General features: G+C 36.2%; 1 protein-coding gene across 10 annotated transcripts in view; it reads left to right on the top strand.

The window, feature by feature from the left end:
- The window catches only part of PPHLN1 (periphilin 1), a 146,996-nt gene extending 126,142 nt beyond the window's left edge, over window positions 1–20,854 (top strand). For all 10 annotated transcript variants that reach the window (XM_057701066.1, XM_057701060.1, XM_057701063.1 and 7 more), the window contains one exon: window positions 18,483–20,854. In XM_057701066.1, coding sequence (XP_057557049.1) covers window positions 18,483–18,677 — 195 coding nt within the window. In that variant the 3' untranslated portion in view covers window positions 18,678–20,854. The remainder of the gene's footprint in view (window positions 1–18,482) is intronic.
- Window positions 20,855–21,526: the final 672 nt, after the last annotated feature.

Below are 21,526 nucleotides of genomic sequence, written 5' to 3'. Positions count from 1 at the left end.
CCTTCTATGCAGGCTGTGTGGGTCCTTCTCTTGGCAGGCTTACTACTTGGTGGTCTGGTAGACATGGCTGGCCCCCAGTCCAGTTGTTTGCCAGGTTCTGCCTTGTGTGGAGGCTGTCCGCTGCTTGTTGGCAGGGCTACATCATGGGGTGGCTGGCCGCAGAACCCCAGTGGCCCTGGGGTTAGTGCTGATTCACTCTTGGGCAGAGTTGGGGTCCAGGAGATCATGTGGCTGGTGCTGTCCACCAGTGGATGGGTGAAGCAAGGTCCTCAGATTAGTGCTAGCCCACTGGTGGGCAGAGCCGGGTTTTGGGGTCTGAGTGCAAGGCCCAGGGGTCCCAGAGCTGTGTTGGACTGTGGATGTGTTCTGCCAGTTCATGACACAGCTGACTATGTGGTTTGGGGTGTCCTAAAGCTTGTGTGGCCTTCTGGTTGGCAGGGCCATGGCCCATCCCATCCTAGGGCTGGTACTAGCCTGATGGCAGGCTTTGGGGCTGTGGTGGTCCTGGAGCTTGCGTCTGCTTCTTGGTGGATGAGACTTTTCCCAGGGCTAGACCTGGCTTGCTGGCGAACAGGGCCAGGTCCCAGGGGATTCTGGGCCTAGTGCCTGCCAACTGGTGGGTCCTGGTGCTCTGGTGCAGGGCCTGGAGGTCTTGGGTCTAGTGCCTGTACACTGGTGCATGGAACCAGTTCCTGGGCCCTCTGGTGGTCAAGGCCGTGTCTAAGGGTGACTGTGCACTCCAGTTCAGCCTATCTGCTGGTGAGTAGAGCTGTGTCCCTGCCCAGTTAGTTGCTTGGCGTCCCAGTACTGATGCCTACAGACTGGTGGGTGTGGGCAGGGCTGGTTACACCTTTGTAATGCTAAGTCAATTAAAAATTTAATTATGATATTTACTTGATCAAGGAGCAATATTCATTGACAGCACTTATGAACAGATTCATTTACTAATCTCAAAGAATTTGCATTTAGGATCAATTGGAAGGATGGCCAAAATGTCTAATTAAACTTTGAGCCAAGGCCAGAATATGTGATATTAAGCCTTTAAATTAATCAGAGAGAATTAAAGATCTGTTGTGTTCCCAGCCTTATACCTAATGGGAGACAGTTACAAAGGAAGCAAAATAAACTGTATTTACCCTCAATATAATGGAGGTAGGGTGGCCAGAAATAAATGTATACTTCAAATAAATGTGCATTTCAAGCAACTGGAAAAATTTGATCTGGAAAACTTTGTGAAATGTATCTTGAACAAAATTTTGAATAAATAAAGTCGAAAAGCAACCAAGGAAATGCAGATGGCATATTTTTCCTACAAATTTTCCAAACGTATTTTGGTAGGTGATAAGAGTATTTTAGTAGCTACAATTTTATTAAAGAATTTAATTGAGTCAGATCTTGGAAGCCAATAGGATGATGGCTTCTGTGAGCAGGAAAGTTTAGAATAAAAAGACTAGAAGCAAAGTAATTAGAAAGAAGGCTACTGTGTTGTAACAGAATTGTATTGGTTAGGTTCACACCAGTATTGTGACTGTAGAAATAGCAAAATCAAGAAATAAGGAGGTATGCAACAGATCACATTTCAGCACTGTGGCACTTCTGAAAGCGTGTTAACAGTCCCTTTTAAAAGTAGAATACTGGGCTTCCTAGGTGGCGCAGTGGTTAAGAATCCGCCTGCCAATGCAGAGGACACAGGTTCGATCCGTGCTCCAGGAAGATCCCACATGCCGTGGAGCAACTTAGCCCATGCGCAAAAAAAAAAAAAAAAAAAAAAAAAAAAAAAGTAGAATACTTTAGCAATGAATTTTTTTTTTTTTTTTTTGGCACACGGGCTTAGTTGCTCCGTGGCATGTGGGATCTTCCTGGAGCTGGGATCGAACCCGTGACCTCTGCATTGTCAGGCGGATTCTTAACCACTGCGCCACCTAGGAAGCCCTAGCAATGAATTTTTATAGATGATTTCGTGTTTTCTCAGGAAGTAAGTCCTAACCATCAATATTAATTTCTGGCATTTTAATTACTGTAACATGAAGCACACTGAACCCACAGAGTGAAGCCATATTTTGATATTAATGCTTTTTATTGACATAGGAAACTGAAAATGTGTATGGGGAAAGAAATGGTTTAATGCATTTTTCCAGAATGTGTTTATATGAAAATTTTCTGTCTATGTTATATCTACGTGAGCACATGATAAGCTTGAACGAAGTAAGGTTAAAGGGGAAATTACAGCCTGCTGTTTCTTTTGGCTCTTGTAGCAGTGTGGCCACAGCCTTTTGACCATTATTTTATCTGAAACAATTCAGTGTTCAGTGCTGCTAATCCAAACAAAGATTTAATGTCTGGTGTTCCCCGTTATTCTTACCTGAAATATACCGATCACTCCAATTCTAGTGATTTTTGCCAGCTAAAAAAAGTTATTAACTTAAAAGTACAGTTATAGTGCTTTCATTTTTGTCCTCATAACTTCAAATAAATAGAAATATTTAGTTGTATTCTCTAATAGCAGCTTACCCCAAATTAGAAATATTCGGTTGTATTCTGTAATAGAAGCTTACCCCAAATTATCTGCAAACATTAGACAATTTTATTTGACTGGATTCCTACCTCAAATCCTTGGCTGTAGCTAAATTCCTTCTTCAGAAAGGCTTTTTTGAGGACCAGATTTACACCTTATTTACAAAAATTTAATAACATCAGACTTAGCGATTAGCACACTGTCCTTATCTTGAGTATAGAATGGAAGTAACAGCATCATTGGTTGATGTAATGGTGACAGCATCATGACTCAAGCATGTGTCCGTTCATTTGTGTGCACAATTTTAAGTGTGTCTCTGATTCTTGGAAGGTACTTCAGTATCATTTGAGAAGTCATTAGTAGTTTTATTTGTAATGTCAGGTAGATACATCAAGACTAATTTTAAATCATATACCAATTACTCTGTTGACTTTGCTGTTAAACATATAGACTAGAAAATATTTGCAGATAGACCCTGAAAATATGTATTTCCATTCATATGTAATGGGATTTATGGACTTTTCCCACTGTATACAGTATAAATACCTTCATAGATAATAGTAAAATAATGAATTATTTTAAATATTCATTAACTTAGCCTACTTTTAATATGCCTGATACTGCAGTTCCTATTTTTAAAATGAAGCTGTGCTATTTGTATTAGTTATGAATAATTCCTTTCTTCCGGAAAGAAAAAAACACATATTAGAAGTATTCAGAGTGGTACTATATGTTATCTCATTGAAAAGCTTCTCTCTGGTAGAAGTACAATTAAGTAGACGGATAATATTCTATTTCTTACATTTGCATATGATAAGTTGAAAGCAGATACATTGCTTTTTTTCAATAGGAGTAACAAAAGCTGTATTTTCAATGAAAACTCCAGGGATTGGCAGTTGTTTAGCTTTCACCATGAAACAGTATAGCCTGTCTTCAACTATGTTGGATTAAAGCCTGTGAGGCACCTTTGATGGGTTTGCAATTGTATTGAAGAGAAAATAGATTTCTACCATCACCTTGGCACTCTTGCCAGGGTGAAAGCACTGCTGATGAGCAGATATGCTGCAGTGCAGGTGTAATTGCACAGGTCTTTGCTGCTCCCAGATTGTCACCCTAGCCCAGAAGGCCAGATGACATTTACTTCCTGGAACAGGCTATCATGCTAGGTATCTGGAGGAAGTTCCTTTTGGTTACAAATTATAAAACCCACTCAGACTACCTTTAGCAAGTAAAGGGAAAGTATTGAAAGCTTATGGGGATTTCTCATGAAACACAGACCAAACACCAGGTTTGGAGCCTGGAACTGGAAGGCCACCAGGCAGTTCCTAAACTTCTTCCTTAATATCCCTTCTTTCTCCCCATGCCTCCCTCCCCCACCCCAGCTATCCACTTTTCTTGTATTCCTTGGCAGTGCAGCATCATAAACCCAGTTCATAATCTCGTAAGCCCAGGGATTCGTCTTTATCACCAAAATCCCTTAAGTTCTATTCTATAAATATATATTTTTTCAATTTAAGTATAAATAGAGCTGCCAGAGGCCTCTCTCAGAATAGGGGGTGGGGTGGGGAAGGTACAACTAAGCAGAAACTGCTGGAGCTGCCTGTGTACTGCAGTTATAGTTAACCTGACCGCCTCTAGTGTTTCCAGCACCTTCTGGTTCAGTGGCCTCTTAATAACCCCCACTCCCATAACCGTCACTAAAAAGAGACTGTGGTGTGTACGTTTTATGTCTCCCAAAACTATTAGCAAGGACTTATTATCTTGAGCTGAAAATTCACAGTACCTTGATACTGTAACAAAAATGAAAATTTTTCTAAACTGCAGTACATACAAAATATTTAAACTGTCTAATGTCACAGAAAACAGAGGAAAAGAAAAAGTAGTGCAACAGCACATGTGTGCTGAACCATAACTTAATTTTTCAGTGTGAAACATGGGGACATTTCATAGTAGGGAAAGTAATTTCCCTTAAAATCAACTTTACAATACAGAATTTTAATGTGAAAGAAATGGGATGATAGCAGAAAAGGTTCACTGAATCACCTGGCAAAAAAGCTAGGGAAGAACTAGCCTCCCCTGTAGAATTCGTTGAAAATGTCCCATATCAACTATAAAATGCTCTTTAAACCAACAGCATAAGTAGTTTACAGAGCAGTACTGCTTTTTCTCAGCAAGGGGAAGACGGCTGATCTGACTTGTTTATTTTTCATAAATTTATCTTAGTGGCATCCCTCAAGCTGTATGGAAAAATAACCTAAATTTCAGATTGCACTAGGGGAATGACTTATAAAGTATTGGATATGAAGCACACACACAGACATAATGTCTCATTTTCTTGAGATAGTTAGGAATCATGATCAGATGGCCTGCCTTCCAGGTCATCTTTCTTTACACAACTCTTCAAAACCAAGCAAATTAATTTATCTTTGCTAAAGATTTAGTCTCAGTCATGGCTTTATTTCTATTTTTGGACTTAAATAATTCTCGTGGGTTATAGCAGCAGCATTATAAAGGTTAAATTAAAAACCTAGGTTGTGAATGTTAGTCATACTTCTTGCAACTGAACTCCTTTAATCTCTCTGCCTCAATATTGTTGTAAAAAGAGGATAGTCCTGGTACATAAAATAATGTAAAAGCCTATATGAAGATGTCATTAGTGACTTAATGTATCTAATATGCCAGTAATTTCTAAATGCTATTATGTTTAAACAAACAAACCAAAAAACCCTTTAGAATTGTAACCCATAACCATTTCTTTTTGTTTTTTTTTTTAGAACTTTCATTGAGATACAGTTAGCATACAATAAACTGCATATGTTTAGAGTGTTCAATTTGGTATCCCAATCTCCCATTTCATTCCCCCCCCCCCCCAACTCTCCCCACTTTCCCCACTTGGTGTCCATATGTTTGTTCTCTACATCTGTGTCTCTATTTCTGCCTTGCAAACTGGTTGGTTTGTACCATTTTTCTATATTCTGCATATATGTGTTAATATATGATATTTGTTTTTCTCTTTCTGACTCACTTCACTCTGTATGACAGTCTCTAGGTCCAGCCATGTCTCTATAAATGTCCCAGTTTCATTGCTTTTTACAGCTGAGTAATATTCCATTGTATATATGTACCACATCTTCTTTATCCATTCATCTGTTGATGGACATTTAGGTTGCTTCCATGTCCTAGCTATTGTAAGTAGTGCTGCAATGAGCATTGGAATGCATGCGTCTTTTTGAATTATGGTGTTCTCTGGGTATATGCCCAGCAGCCATGACCATTTCTTAATCATAGAGACCTTTGCCTAGGATTCCTCCCCATTTTCTTAAAATTCTTCTATGTGGTGAGCCCTTCTTGACAACTCACTGATAGGGCTTAGTTTCTGAGTCATTCTTCCACATCTTTACAAGGTTGAAGCAGCCTTACTTTTGGATTCTCTCCAGCCTCCTTTGTGAGAGATGAACCAGGAGAAAGGGGGTGGGGCGGATGGGTCATAAGGTAGCTAAGCTGCTTCCTGTTTAGTCACTTTTGACAGTTTCTCCTGTCAGAGTTACTGGGTGGATGGAGGTTGCTCCTTTTATATCTCTCAAACCACAGATGTGAGATTTTTCACTCACGGAACAGGCTGTTGCTAATTACTTGCTTTCTTTTAGCCTTACTCAGATCTAAAATGTGACCTTTTGTAAAGCAGAGCTTTATACTTTTTTGATTGATGATGTTAAATCATTTGAGGACTAGACTAACCTCATGAACAATTTAAAATCTTTTAATTTCTAAAAAGATTTATTTGGAAGTAATCTTAATTAAAGTAAATTTTCTTTGGATAACACTAACTTCAACTGTATGTTAGATTTTTCTTTTGGCTGTATACTCATTAGTTTCATTTAGTTTTCAACCAATATAATAATTGCTTTTAAAACAAACAGCTATAAGTTAAAAAAATCAGTTTGGTATATACATGAGAAATTTTACACTTTAACTTGATTATATTTTTAATTCAAGGGAAGTACTTTCTAAGTGACAAGTATCTTTTAAGGAGCTGACTTGTCATTTTAACCTGTGATCTGTTTCATTGTGATCAATGTTTTAGACATTAACTTGGGAAAATGTCTAAATTGAGCCTATCCCTCCCTGCCTTTATTTAAAATTTTTTTATTGTTTTTAGACATGAAAATATTAAAATGTTATCATTTTGCAAAATGCTTATTATTTACCATTTTCTCAGCAATTAGAATTTTTTAACCTATTTTAATTGCCTTTTATCTTCATTATGACTTTTTCTTTAGATTTAGCCTTTTTATAAAATGTTTTGAATCTTAGAATTTCTTTTCTCAAACCAGTAACTGACATTGAGCACCAAATTACTTTTCTTGGTTTACTGAATCAGATTTGAAGGGGATATTGAGTAATGAATACATTCGTTTTCCTCTAACCAGCAGTCTTCAGAGGTTTGTTTGTTGTCTGCTGAATAAGAAAAAAATGTCTACAACATAATATAAGTTATTTTAAGTCCAAAGAGAAGTTAAACCATAGGCTAGTCATAAGTTGTTTCAAATCCAGTCTGTTCATATGTAGCTGCATTTGATTCTAGTTTACCCATTAGCCATCTTTTCCACATCTTTCCTATCTTCCAAGAGTCATTCTTCTTTAAACAGACCATGCTTTTCTGTTTGCAGTCTCCCAAGAGTCCTAGAATAGCCAACATTCTAAGTGCTTTTAATCCTCCCCCCTCCACTCATATAATCTTGTCTTTGGAATTATTATAATATCAATATTTTATATTTGTCTTATGGCATTTACTGTGAAGACATACCTTGTTTTATTGTGCTTCGCTTTATTGGGCTTTGCAGATATTGCATTTTTTACAAATTGAAGGTTTGTGGCAACCCTGCATCTAGCAAGGCTGCTGGCACCATTTTTCCAATAGCATTTGCTCACATTGTGTCTCTGTGTCACATTTTAGTAATTCTTGCAATATTTCAAACTGTTTCATTGTTACTGTATTTGTTACGGTGATTTGTGATCTTTGATGTTACTTGGCAAAAAGATTATGTCTCACTGAAAGCTAAGATGAGGGTTAACATTTTTTAAGCACACTTAATAGACTCCGCTATAGTGTAAACATAACTTCTTTTGAAGTATAGTTGACTTACAATACTGTATTAGCTTCAGGTTCACAGCAAAGTGATTCAATTTTTTTATATATATATATATATTTCAGATTCTTTTCCATTATAAGTTATTACAAGATACTGAGTATAGTTCCCTATGCTATATAGTAGGTCCTTACTGCTTATCTATTTTATATATAGTGGTGTGTATCTGTTAATCCCAAACTCTTTTATCCCTCAATGCCCCACTTCCACTTTGGAAACCATAAGTTTGTTTTCTGTGTGTGTAAGTCTGTTTCTGTTTTGTAAGTAAATTTGTATTATTTTTTAGATTCCACATATAAGTGATATGATATCTGTCTTTCTCTGTTTGACTTCACTCAGTGTGATAATCTCTAGGTCCATCTGTGTTGCTGCAAATGGCATTATTTCATTATTTTTTATGGCTGAGAAGTATTCCTTTGTAGATATATACCACATCTTCGTTATCCATTCATCTGTTGGGTGGACGCTTAGGTTGCTTCCATGTCTTGGCTATTGTAAATAGTCCTGCTGTGAACATTAGAGTGTGTGTATCTTGAATATCTAATATTCAAATTAGAGTTTTCATCTTCTCCGGATAATATGCCCAGAAGTGGGATTGCTGGATCATATGGTAGCTCTCATTTTAGTTTTTTAAGGAACCTCCACACTGTTTTCTGTAGTGGCGACACCAGTTTACATTCCCAGCAACAGTGTAGGAGGGTTACCTTTTCTTCGTACCCTCTTTAGCATTTATTATTTGCAGGCTTTTTGATGATGGCTGTTCTGACTGGTGTGAGATGATATTTCATTGTAGTTTTGATTTGCATTTCTCTAATAATTAGCGATATTGAACATCTTTTCATGTGCCTGTTGGCCGTCTGGGTGTTTTCTTTGGAGAAACGTCTACTTAGGTCTTCTGCCAATTTTTTGATTGGGATTTTTTGGGTTTTTGATACTGAGTTGTATGAGCTGTTTGTATATTTTGGAAATTAACCACTTGTCGGTTGCATCATTTGCGGATATTTTCTCCTAGTCCATAGGTTGTGTGACATAACTTTTATATGCACTGACAAGCCAAAAAATTCATGAGGTGTGATATTTGCATTATTACGATGGTCTGGAACTGAACTCGCAATACCTCTAAGGTATGCCTGTATTTTGCCTGGCCATATGGTTATTTTAAATATATTAGTCTTTTTTTTTTTTTTAGATTTAATTTTCTTGGGCAGGGTCTGCTCTATTACTGACCAAATCCAGTGCCTTGCACATAGTAGGTGAGTTCTAGTTGTCTGACAGGCACAGCTATGTCATTCAGGTTATACCTACATTTACAGATTCATTAATATATGTAGTTCTCAACCCACATTGATAAGATGTGAAGTTCATTACCCAGAGTTCAAGCAAAACAGAGCTCCATCTTTGTTTGTAAATTGAGATGACCAGACCCATATACCCATCATTAGGCCTTATTTTGCTTTAGATCTCTCTTTTCCTTTAGTATTTTGTTATGAAAATTTTCAGACGTTAGGAACTATATGGTGCAAACCCATATAGTGATCACCTAGATTCTCTAATTAACATTTTGTTTTCTTTGCATTGACATATCTATCCATGCTCCTGTTTATCCATTAATTCATCTTACTTTCTGATGCACGTCAAAGTATATTGCAGATCTCAGGACACTTCACTCCTAAATACTTAAGCATAAATGCCATTAACTAGAGTTTAATATTTGTGGCTTTCCCCCCTCTTTTTTTTTTTTAATAAATGTGTTTATTTATTGGCTGTGTTGAGTCTTCTTTGCTGCACATGGGCTTTCTCTAGTTGCGGCGAGTGAGGGCTGCTCTTCGTTGTGGTGTGCGGCTCCTCATTGCCGTGGCTTCTCTTGTTGCAGAGCATGGGCTCTAGGCATGTGGGCTTCAGTAGTTGCGGCACACAGGCTCAATAGTTGTGGCTCACGGGCTTAGTTGCTCCACAGCATATGGGATCTTCCTGGAGCAGGGATTGAACCCATGTCCCCTGCATTGGCAGGTGGATTCTTAACCACTGCGCCACTTAGGAAGTCCTCCTCCCTCTTTTAAAAGAAATAAAATATTACAGATGTAGATAAAGCCCCTCTCAGATCCCTACTGGCTCCCTCCATTCTCAGAGTTGTCATTCTTATGTGTTTTTAGTATATATGTATGTATCCCTAAACTACATAAACTTTTAAAAACATACATAAATGGTATTGCTAATGTACTTTTCAACTTTTTTTTTTACTCAGTATTAATTTGAGATTTGTCTAGTTCCTGTATTTAATCTCAATGGGACCTGGTTTTGGCGTCAGTGAAAGATTTTGTAGACTCTTTGGAATTATTTCATTTATTTTTGTCTATTCAGTATATTAAGATCAGAAGAACCAATAAGCTGGAAAGGATAAAACAAAAACCATTTAAGTATTAATCTTTGATTGAATTCTATAAATTTATAAATTGATCTGTATTTATGGATGAGAATTCTACAAATATTAATTGCTAAGGTTTTGGTTGTTTTTTTTTTTTTTTTAGCATTTTAGCACTTTATCATTAACTTTGGACTTACTTTTTTATGTGGCTGTAATAATTGTATCCACACATTGAATGTAGGAGGTTGAGATCTAATCCATGTGTTCATAATGTATTTCTTAGCAACCATCGGTGTTCTTTTTATGAGTTGTGTTTTTAAGAGCCAGTGCAGCTTTGAGGAGGATGTTTCAAAGATACCTTTTTCTAGTAATATAACACAAGGAGCAACACTGATTACAATAGTTTTGACACCTTCTGCATTACTACAGACGCAAATTAAAGGGTTTATACTTGCCCCAGTATTTAACATCAATATGCCGTCACTTTTTTCCCAACCTCATCAACACATAAGACATTATGAATGTTTCCTTGTGTATTAAGCCTCAATTGGAGTTACTTTTTCTAACTTACATTTTTATATGAATTTCATGAAATGATTGTAGAACATTTCACAGGTACTAATTATATTTCACAGTGCTTCTTTAAAAGTGGTAAGCTTTTATTTCCACTTTAATGGTAAAATAGTTGCAAATATATATTAATTAGTTTACCAGTTCAACACTTGTCACTTTAGCCTTTTTTCACTCCTCAGTCCCCTATAATAGCACTGCTTAATAGAATTTTCTGTGACAATGGAAATGTTTTATATTTTCATTATCCAATATGGAAGCCACTAAAGTGCAACTGAGGAACTGATTTTTTATGTATTTTAATTAAAATTTAAATGTAAATAGTCACGTATGGCTGGTGGCTACTGTATTGGGAAGCATAGCTCTGTAATCTCCACCATCCCAGTAAACTGCTCTTGGCACTTAACCAGTTACTCCCTAATTACCAAATCTGATCAATATATTTTGTTTGTCAGCTTCTTTAATCTTTTTCTGGTATGTGATTGACTGTGTCCTGTAGTCTTTGATGTTAGAAATATAATTAGATGTTAAACATTAAAAAAAAAGTCACAATATCATTTTCTAATACTACCTTCTCTAGGCAAAGCCAGAAGAGTGTTTTTTTTCCTCTCCCATCAGCAGCAGCACTGTCTTTAACATATATGAAGTGCTTCCTATAGGGCAGGCACTATACTGAGTGCTCTTTATTATCTCAGTCCTTACAACAGCATAGTTAGGTCCGTAGACACTGAACCCAAGGCACAGAGGGTAAGTAACTTCCCCTCTTTTACTCATTTGTGTGATTCTTCTCAGTAGTCTAACAGAGTAGCCTGTATCATTCTGCCTCCCAACTAGCAATGAATGAGAGTTCCTATTGCTCTGCATTCTCACCACAAATCGGGGTTGTCATTGTTTTGGATTTTAACAGTTCTAATAGGTGTGTGGTGGTATCTCATTTCATCATTGTTTTAATTTTCAGTACTCTTAATGATATATGATGTTGAACATGTTTTCATTTGCTTATTTGCTCTCTAAATGTCGTCTTTAGTAAGGTGTCTGTTCAGATCTTTTTGTCCATTTTAAAAATTGAGCTTGTTTTTGTTTTTGAGTTTTAAGAATTCGTATATTTTGGATACTAGTGCTTTGTTAGATATGTACTTTGCAAAGATTTTTCTCCCACTGTGTAGCTTGTCTGTTCATTCTCTTAACATTGTCATTCCCAGAGGAGATATTTTTAATTTTAATGAAATCCAATTTTTTTTCCTAGGAATATGCTTTTGGTTCTGTCACCTAGATTTTTTCCTCTTATCTTCTAGAAGTATTATAGTTTTGTATTTTACATTTAGGTCTATAATCCATTTGAGTTAATCTCTGTCTAGATTTTGCACATGGATGATCAGTTCTTTCAGCACCATTTGCTGAAAACTATTCTTTCTTCGTCGAATTGCCTTTGCTCCTTTGTCAAAGATCAGTTGACTGTTCATTTGTATGAATCTGTCTCTGGGCTCTTTAGTCTATACAATTGATCTCTTTGTTCTTTTGATAATACCATACAGTCGTGATTATTGTGGCTTTATAGTAAATCGAATGTCAGTTCTCTCTGACTTTGTTCTTTTTGTTCAATACTGTGTTGACTCTTCCGGGTCTTTTGCCTTTCCATATAAACTTTAGAATCAGTTTGTCAATATCCACAAAATTACTTACTGGGATTTCGGTTGTGACTGTGTTGAATTTATAGATCAAGTTGGGAAGAACTGATGTCTTAACAGTACTGAATTTTCTTCTCCACTTACAGACATACCTAGGAAATATTGCAGGTTCCATTCCAGACTACCATAATAAAGCAAATACCACAATAAAGCAAGTCACATGAATTTTTTGGTTGCACGATGCATATAAAACTTATGTTTACACTATACTGTAGTCTGTTGCGTGCAATAGCAATATGTCTAAAAAAACAGTGTATATACCTTATTAAAAAATACTTTATTGCTAAAAAATGCTAGCCTTCAGTGAGCCATAATCATTTTGCTGGTGAAGGGTTTGAAATACTGCATGAATTACCACAATGTGACACACAGACACAAAGTGAGCAAATGCTGTTGGAAAATGGTGCCAATAGACTTGCTTGATGCAAGGTTGTCACAAGCCTTCAATTTGTAAAAAATGCTGCAAGCACTGCAAAGCACAATAAAGCAAAGTGCAATGAAATGAGTTATGCCAGTATTTATATCTTCTTTGATTTATTTCATCAGTGTTTTATAGTTTTTCTCATATAGATCTTGTATCTGTACTGTTAGATTTATACTATACTTAGTTTTTTTGGTGCTGGGTTTTTAATTTCAAATTACAATTGTCCATTTCTAGTAGATAGGAAAGCAATTGAGTTTTGTATATTAACCTTGTATCCTACAACCTTGCTCTAATTACTTATTAGTTCCACTAGTTTTTTGGTCAGTTTTGGGATCTTCTACACAGTCATGTCATCTGCAAACAAAGAATGTTTTATTTTTGCTTTCCTGATTGGTATACCTTTTCTTGTCTTATTTTATTAGCTATGTTCAGTACAGTGTTGAATAGGAGTTGTAAAAGGGAATACCCTGGTCTTGTTTCGTATCTTGGGAGGAAAGCCTCTATATCATGATTTAGCAGTAGGGTTATTGTAGGTGTTTTTTTTTTATCAAGTTGAGGAAGTTCTCCTCTATTCCTAGTTTGCCAGAGAGTTTTTGTTGTAAATGAGTGTTGAATTTTTTTTCAATGCTTTTCTGCATCTATTGATATGATTGTGTGATTTTTCTTCTCTAGCATATTGATGTGATGGATTACATTAGTTGATCTTTAAATGTTGAACCAACCTTGCATACCTGGAATGAATCCCACTTGGTTGTGATGTATAATACTTTTTATTGTATTTTGGACTTGAGAATTTTTTGGCATCTATGTTCATGAGAGATACAGGTCTGTAATTTTTCTTCCTTGTAATTAATGTCTTTGGTTTTGGTAATAGGGTAGTGCTGACCTCATAAAACAGTAGGAAATGTTCCCTCTGCTTCTCTTTACTGGAAGTGATTGTAAAGAATTGGTATCATTTTTCTTTAAATGTTTGGTTGAATTTACCAGTGAAACCGCTTGGGCCTAGTGCTTTCTGTTTTGGAATGTTGTTAACTGTTAATTCAATTTCTTTCATAGGAATAGGCTTAGTTAGACTATCTATTTTTCCTTGTTTGAGTCTTGCTAGACTGTGTCTTTCAAGGAATTGGTTTATTTCATCTAATTTATCCAACTGGTGGGCATAGAGTTATCATAATGTTCCTTTATTATAAATGCCCAGGAGGTCAGTAGCAGTGACCCTTATTTCAATTTTGATATTAATGGTTTCTGTCTTCTCTCTTTCTCTCTTGGTTAGGCTGGCTAGAGGTTTATCAATTTTATTCGTCTTTTCAAAGAACCAGCTTTTGGGTTTGTTGATTTTCTAGTTTTCTTTTCTCAATTTCAATGATTTTTGCTCTAAATTTTATTATTTTCTTCTACTACTTTGCATTTAATGTGCTCCTCTTTTTCTAGTATCCGAGCCTATTACATTATTTATTTTATATCTTCTTTTCTAACATACTTAATGCTATAAATTACTCTCTAAGCACTGCTTTTGCTGCATCTCACAAATTTTGATAAGTTGTATTTTCATTTAGTTCAAAATATTTTTAAATTTCTGTTGAGACTTCTTTGATCTGGGTGTTAGAAGTATGTTGTTTAATTTCCAAATATTTTGGAATTTTTCTAGCTATCTTTTGATTTCTAACTTAATTCCACTGTGGTCTGAGAGTATACTTTGTATGATTTCTGTTTTTTTAAATTTGCTAAGGCATATTTTATAACCTGGAATGTGGTCTGTCTCGGTTCCTGTTCCATGTGAGCTTTAGAAGAATGTATAAAACCTAAAGGGGTTTCACCAGGTCCAAGGTGTCTGCAAGGACTGTACTTACTTGGGAGGCTCTTGGGGAGGAATCTCTTTCCTGGCCTTTTCCCATTTCTGGAGGCCGCCTGTACTGCTTGGCCGGTCGCTCCCTCCTGCATCTTTAAAGGTCATCACTCAGCCTCTATTTCTGTGATCACATTTCTTCTCTTTTTCTGCGTTTCTTCCTTAAGGACTTTTGTGATTACATTTTGTTCCTCTGGGTAATCCAGGGTAATCTCCCCTTCTCAAAACCCTTAACATAAACATACCTGCAGAGTCTGGTGTACTGTGTGAAGTAACATTCATTCACAGGTTCCAGGGATTAGGGTGCGGACATCGTGGGGCTGGGCGTGGAGGACATGATTCAGTCCACCGCAGTAGTAGAGTCAGGATTTGAGCTCAGGAAGCCTGCTCTTGGAGCCACTTCTCTGCTACTTCTGGCTTCCGTGTCCCCTTCCACATCTAAATATCTCCTTCATGCTGTGTTTTACTTGTCTGTATTTACCTTTCCCATTAGGATGTGACTCTCCTGAAACAGGACACATAGCGTTTGAACCAACTGAGTTCAGTTAAAGGAAATTATATGGAATGTTGAGGCATCAACAATCGAGAAAATAGTTGTTTTTATTTGATTCCTCAGTCTTTTAAGGCTGGGTGCGTGTCTGACTTTTGCGGTTTATCCATTTACCGCCTAATATTAATATAAATGATAAATTAAACATTAAGATAAGTATATGCACATTTACCTAAGTTTAAGTAGTTTCCTGTGGCTAATGGCTGTGTAATCTCTATCATTCCACTGAACTACTCTTACGGAACTGTAATATGTGTGCTAAAGATGGTTCGTCTGAAATGAAAATTCTAACAACTCATTTTGCTTTAATTTTTGGTTTCTTTCTTTGTGGGAGCAGAGGTAAGGACTAGAATGATAGACATTTTAGAGGAGTTTTATGTCATTATAAGTATATAGTTTGTTTTGCCAGATATTCTTCTTTCAGTCACTAGACAGCGTAATTAATAGTAAAAAGCCTTGGTAGTTTATTTTATCATATACCTTTATTCCTAGAAGCACTTTATGACAGTGCAACTCTTAACACAGACCACTATAATAAGGGACTGTGTGAAACCACATTTGGATAGTGTTTTCATTATATTGGCATATTTAACTACGTTTCTATGCAATGTATGTGAGCCCCACCCAAACTTTAACCTGTTTCCCATTTTGATGAGATCCAATCAAGGGAAAAAGCAACAACAAAAAATCTTCCTGTGTGGCCTGTAGATACCAAATCTGAAGATTATTAATGCGTTCCCAGCTTGGGACCGTAAGCAAACAAACTCTTGCACAGATAACTACACCCTTCCTGTTTGGGATTGAGTTTACTGTGGAACAGATTTCAGAAATATGTTTCTGACTGTTGTGAATTTTATTTATAACAGTTTGGAGGGTGAGGTTCTTCCTTTAACAAAAAGCTAATTGTTTCCTGTCTAATGCCCAACCAGTGTGTTTTAAGCAGTCTTTAGAAAATCTACCCTGTAGTAGAGAATTACATTGCTTTGCGCAGTTCTGGTTGTTCTTGTCAAATAATGTACAAAAATTTGTCTATTTTAATGAATAATTCAAAAAGGACTTACAATTAAAAAGTAAAACACAACTTTAAATGCTTGTATTATCTTGTCTCCAGAGTGACAGTAGTTTGCAGTTAAAATTAATGTACAAACACATTTTAATATGGCTTTACTTTTGATATTCAAATCCGTAGTACATTTATGTTCTATAAATATGCTAAACGAAGAGTTACAGTTTAGGAAAAACAGCAGATTTACATTAAAGAATTTGCAGGTTAATTCACAGTGCAACCTTATCCTCATCTAGTACATCTGCTATAAAGAAGCCTATAAAATTTAGGCCACCCACAGAGTGGTCTGCTGAGGCCTGTGGTTGGTGTTAGAATGCTGTTATTATGTGGCTTGACTGGTTTTGTAAGGAATTTACCTCCACTAAGACTGTAAAAATCATGGTTCTGACTTTCCCCCATGGGGACTGCATTGGCTTCACTTAGGTTAGGTACTCTGTGTTTGTTAGACCAGTTTCTGTGCTCTATTGCCTTGACATCCTATGTAATATCATGTGGATGGTATACTGTTTCCTAAGTTGGTTTATTAGCGTAATTAGTAATATCAATTCTGGGTCATGTAAACCTGAAGATAAACTGGAATAAATATTTGGTTTAAATAGTTGAATTTAAACTTAATGGCTGTTAGTAAATTTCATCACTATTTAGAAAAACGTGTGGGTGTGTGTTTTAGTGCTGAGATGGAGAAGGCAGCTGAGGGTTTTATGTATTTTAATTTCTGGGTCACTTGAAGAACTGATTCTTTTAATTTCTTTGGGGCTTGTGAATAGTTTTCAAGAGCAAGGAAGTGAATTTAGTATAATTTAGCAACGTAGTACTGAGAGTCAAAAATAAATATTCTTCTTTAAATAGCTATTTTAAGAGATAAAAAAAATATATTGCAGACATTTTAAAACTAAAACAGCAACCACCACAACTGGCAGTAATCATTTGAGAAATAAAAACTATCATAAGCAAAGCAGTGTCTCCTATCACTTCTTTCTGAGGTTTTAAAAGATGAATGAAATGCTTTTTCGGAGAATAAATATTATGTTGATTATTTTCATTAACTTTGGAAAAATTAAAATTAATGTGACCGTTCTTTTAAATCCGATAATACGAATTTCACTTAATTTTCATGGAGACGTAACTGTAATTTTTCTTTAAATACATGAATTACAGAGTGTGAAAAACAGCATAGAAATCTAAAATGCATTTTGTGACTGCAAACTAAGGAAATAACAGTGTGGAGAAAATTTAGCAGTTTTTGGATGGGAAATAATATCTAATTGCCATTGGGCTTCCTAGGTGGCGCAGTGGTTAAGAATCTGCCTGCCAATGCAGGGGACACAGGTTCGATCCCTGCTCCAGGAAGATCCCACATGCCGCGGAGCAACTAAGCCCGTGCGCCACAACTATTGAACCTGTGCTTTAGAGACTGTGAGCCACAACTATTGAGCCCATGTGCTGCACCTACTGAAGCCCACACGCCTAGAGCCTGTGCTCCACAGCAAGAGAAGCCACGGCAATAAGGAGCCCATGCATCACAATGAAGAGTAGCCCCTGCTCACTGCAACTAAAAGAAAGCCCGCGCACAGCAAAAAAAGACCCAACACAGCCAATAAAATAAATAAATAAATAAATAAATAAATTTATTTTAAAAATCTAATTGCCATTGATAAAAATTATATATACATATTGAAGTAAAATAGTAAAATATATACACTGAGGTGGAAAAAATATATACATAGATACATGTGTGTATCTGTATATACGTGTGTGTGTACACATGCATGAACATATGTGTGTATAACATACTGTTTTGATCTTAACTCTGCCTTGGAGATTTTAATTATGGTTAAATATTTATAACTTGAAAAGCTTTTTTCAAATAAATACTTTCAGCCTTCTTATAGTTGTTTGTTGTATACTAAACAGAATTTTGAATTTGTCATCTGGTCATGATTCAAACAAATAATCTGAAGTTAGGGGCTTGGAAACTTATTTCTTCCAAACAAGTAAATGAATAAAGCCATCAACGTGCCTTACCTAGCTGGCATTTATTCTTAGTTCTTCTCATTTCTAGTCTGATGTCCTGTTAGTAGACTTCCTTATGCTTGACAGATGCCATGCCTGAATAGTCAGTGCTTTTTACTCATTCAGCTTGTCAGCAAATCTCACAGATAGCGGTTTAAATGGCCTTTGGCAATAGTGTATGCTCAGCCCAGAGTTCAGCAGTATTATTGTGTCTCTCTTTAGATTTTAGCATCATAATTCTGCCAACTGAATCAGCTCAATGTTTGGCTAACCACAATGTATTTCATCTTTCTAGGTTTACCGACAAGACTGTGAAACTTTTGGGATGGTTGTGAAAATGCTGATTGAAAAAGATCCTTCATTAGAAAAGTCTATACAGTTTGCGTTGAGACAGAATTTACATGAGATAGGTGAGCGGTGCGTTGAAGAACTCAAGCATTTTATTGCAGAGTATGACACTTCTAGTCAAGATTTTGGAGAGCCTTTTTAGATTACTTGCTCAGGCAAAAAAAAAGTCTCAATTTTTTTTTTCTGGATTGTGTAAATCCTTAATATATGAAATTTTTGTGATGAAGAGAAATACTTTATGATAGTTGACCATATTTCCAATATCAAATAAACATCCAAAATAGTCTAAGATATTTTAATTAGAATTTTTCTTATCTACATGTAGAGCTTCCTATTCTATACTAATCTTTTTTTCCCTCCTAAAATGATGGGTCAATTAACTTCTCAAGCTTTCTTGAAAATGCAGTCCTGGAGAGCAGCTTTCTGTACTTACTCATGTCCTGTAGTCTTCCTTAGAATGCAGTCATTTGTTTGGTCACACTAGTGTAATTTATAGGTTAGCGATCATTCCACTTAAACATTTATAGTCTTTTTGCATTTCATAGGCAGTGATACCATGTGGAAATGTTAGAATTCTGAGTTGTGATTTTATTGACTTGTTGCTTGCTAATCTTAGGCTTTGTAACTTTTAATGTGTTTAAGTATATTATCCAAATAAACTGTATACTTTGGTATCTTGGAGAATATTTACTTTGAGGATAATTCTCATTATGATAAAACAGAGCACTTAAATCTCTAAAAAGACGCCCAATAAAATCCTGTTTTCCAAGTAAATGAACCCAATGTCTTCTATTAAAATAGTCCTGAAACTCCTGACTGGTCTCACTGATGTGTGAGTCTTAAACAATGCCATATGTAAGACTAAGATAAGGTTGCAATTTGAGATGAAAGATGAGGCCTATTTTAAGGTTGAGATTTCTTTAAACATTTCTAACCAGAAGAGAAACATTTAGAATATGGGGGAGTAGTGGAGTTTTGCTTTTTCCTTAGGCCCATATTCCCCATCTCAAGAAAGAAGGTGCTTGATAACATATCCATAATTAAACCATTTACAGATTATGCCTTTGTTAATCTCTGTTTGTAGTCTCACAGACTCTTTGTCCTGCTGCCTTTTCTAGGGGTTCACAGCTCTCTAAAAGTGTTCTTGAAGGAAACAAAGCAGAGTAGGCTGTAAGCCTAGCACAGCTACCCTTCACCAAGCACCCTGTGTAAACAGTCCTTCATGAGCGAGCCATCCAAATCACGGGTTGGTTAAGAATGTAACTGGGACAATTAGGATATTCCACTCATTTCCTGATCACTTCCAGCTGCCCAATGGCATTTAGCCAGAATGTGTAATTTCATGGCATGTGTTCGGAAACCTTTAAAAATGTTTGTTATTACTACCCAATTTCATTATCCTCCCATCCTCTTTCCATTTCCACTCTCTTCTTACCTGAATTCTGGCATTATTTTTAGTGGCCTCTATTGATTATATCCAAAGAGCCACCCCAGAGTAGGTAAAAATTACATTAAAAGTGAAAATAGCAGTATAACTTTAGTGGATCCTGTAATGTGTGCCTCAAAATATGTATTATGCCATTCCACAAATTAAAAAACTAATTGAAGGCAGCAATTATTAAGTTTCCTATACGAGGCCATCTTGGATTTAGATAATTGTACATAAGCTGAAACTAAACCCTGTATCATCTTTGCTCTTCTTCTCTAATGTGAACAGTGGTTTTATCCATTATCCGCATTAGAAAGGCCAAGGAAGGGCTGATCTTGTTTCTTTCCTGCACCCATGTTTTTCTTCTTAAATATTCTAATTCCAGGATTCATTTCCTTAAGTCAGGATTTCACAAGTTTAAAAATAAAACTTGAGACTCAACTACCTTGAGGCAAAGGAGTTGTTCACTTTGTTGAAATTCATTAAACTAGAGAGTTTTACTCACAGATGTATTTAAATATAGGTTCAACAGATAATTTCTTTTCCCCTTTTCCCAAATTACATTCAGCATTTAAAGCTGTTTATAGCTTGCCATTAGCATTATTTTGGTAGGCTTGTCAGTGTTAAATCTGTTTTATTTTTAAAGCTTTTTAAAGTCTTATTTTAGGATAGATGAATTCAGATATGTGGCGGAGTGTGTATGTTGCAAAATGTTCTTGATTAAAGAAATTTGTTTGTAAATGATCCATTGTTTTTGAGTTCGCCCAATTGCTGTGATAAAATTTTCATTGTTTTAACATAAAGCCTTGATGATCAACTGGGGAAAAGCAGATCTTCTAAAGCTTTTTGTGAATTTTAAAAGTGCAAAATAAAGCAACTGATTTAAGTAATTAGATTGTCTTTTTTTTTTTTTTTTCTTAACGGGCTTAAAGTGTTTTGCTTAAATGTAGATTTTTATTACGCTCTACTGCAAGATTGCGCCTGACTCAGCAGCAGGATGGAGGAAGTTTTAGGATTGAGAAACTGTTAACTTTGGTGACTTGGGGAGTCTCCATGTCTGAGAAAGCAGTTAAGCGAGAGAATGTTGAGCACACAGTGGTCTCAATAATTGTGTAGTTATGAATCTGAGTCTCAGAGAATACAGGATTAAAGGCCTACATCTTTATAGTAACCTCTGCGGTATAGGAACCACATTGTCTTCGTGACCCCTGTTCCTAGCATAGTTTGGAACGTTGTAGGTCCTCATATTTCTTGATGCTTCACAAAGGAAGTGACATTTGACCCCTGGGTCTTGGAGAAATAGGACTTATTCAGGGAGAGAAGGGAAAGCATTACAAGCTCAGGTTGGGTAAGATGATAGGGGACGAATGTAGGAAAAGGTAGTTTGAGAGCAGAATGTGGACTTTGAATCCAAAATCTACTTAAGAATAAGAGATTTTAAAATAATTACCTTTGTATTTATTCTTGCCAGAAATGTTGATTTCTCACAGCCCCTCAGCCACTTCCCAGCCCTGAGCCAGTTCACAGACCCAGAACCTCATGAAGGATGGGGAGGCCAGCTC

The sequence above is a fragment of the Hippopotamus amphibius genome, chromosome 12 (genome assembly GCF_030028045.1).
Source record: "Hippopotamus amphibius kiboko isolate mHipAmp2 chromosome 12, mHipAmp2.hap2, whole genome shotgun sequence".
NCBI lineage: Eukaryota > Metazoa > Chordata > Mammalia > Artiodactyla > Hippopotamidae > Hippopotamus > Hippopotamus amphibius.
This window is presented reverse-complemented; position numbering and strand designations above follow the sequence as displayed.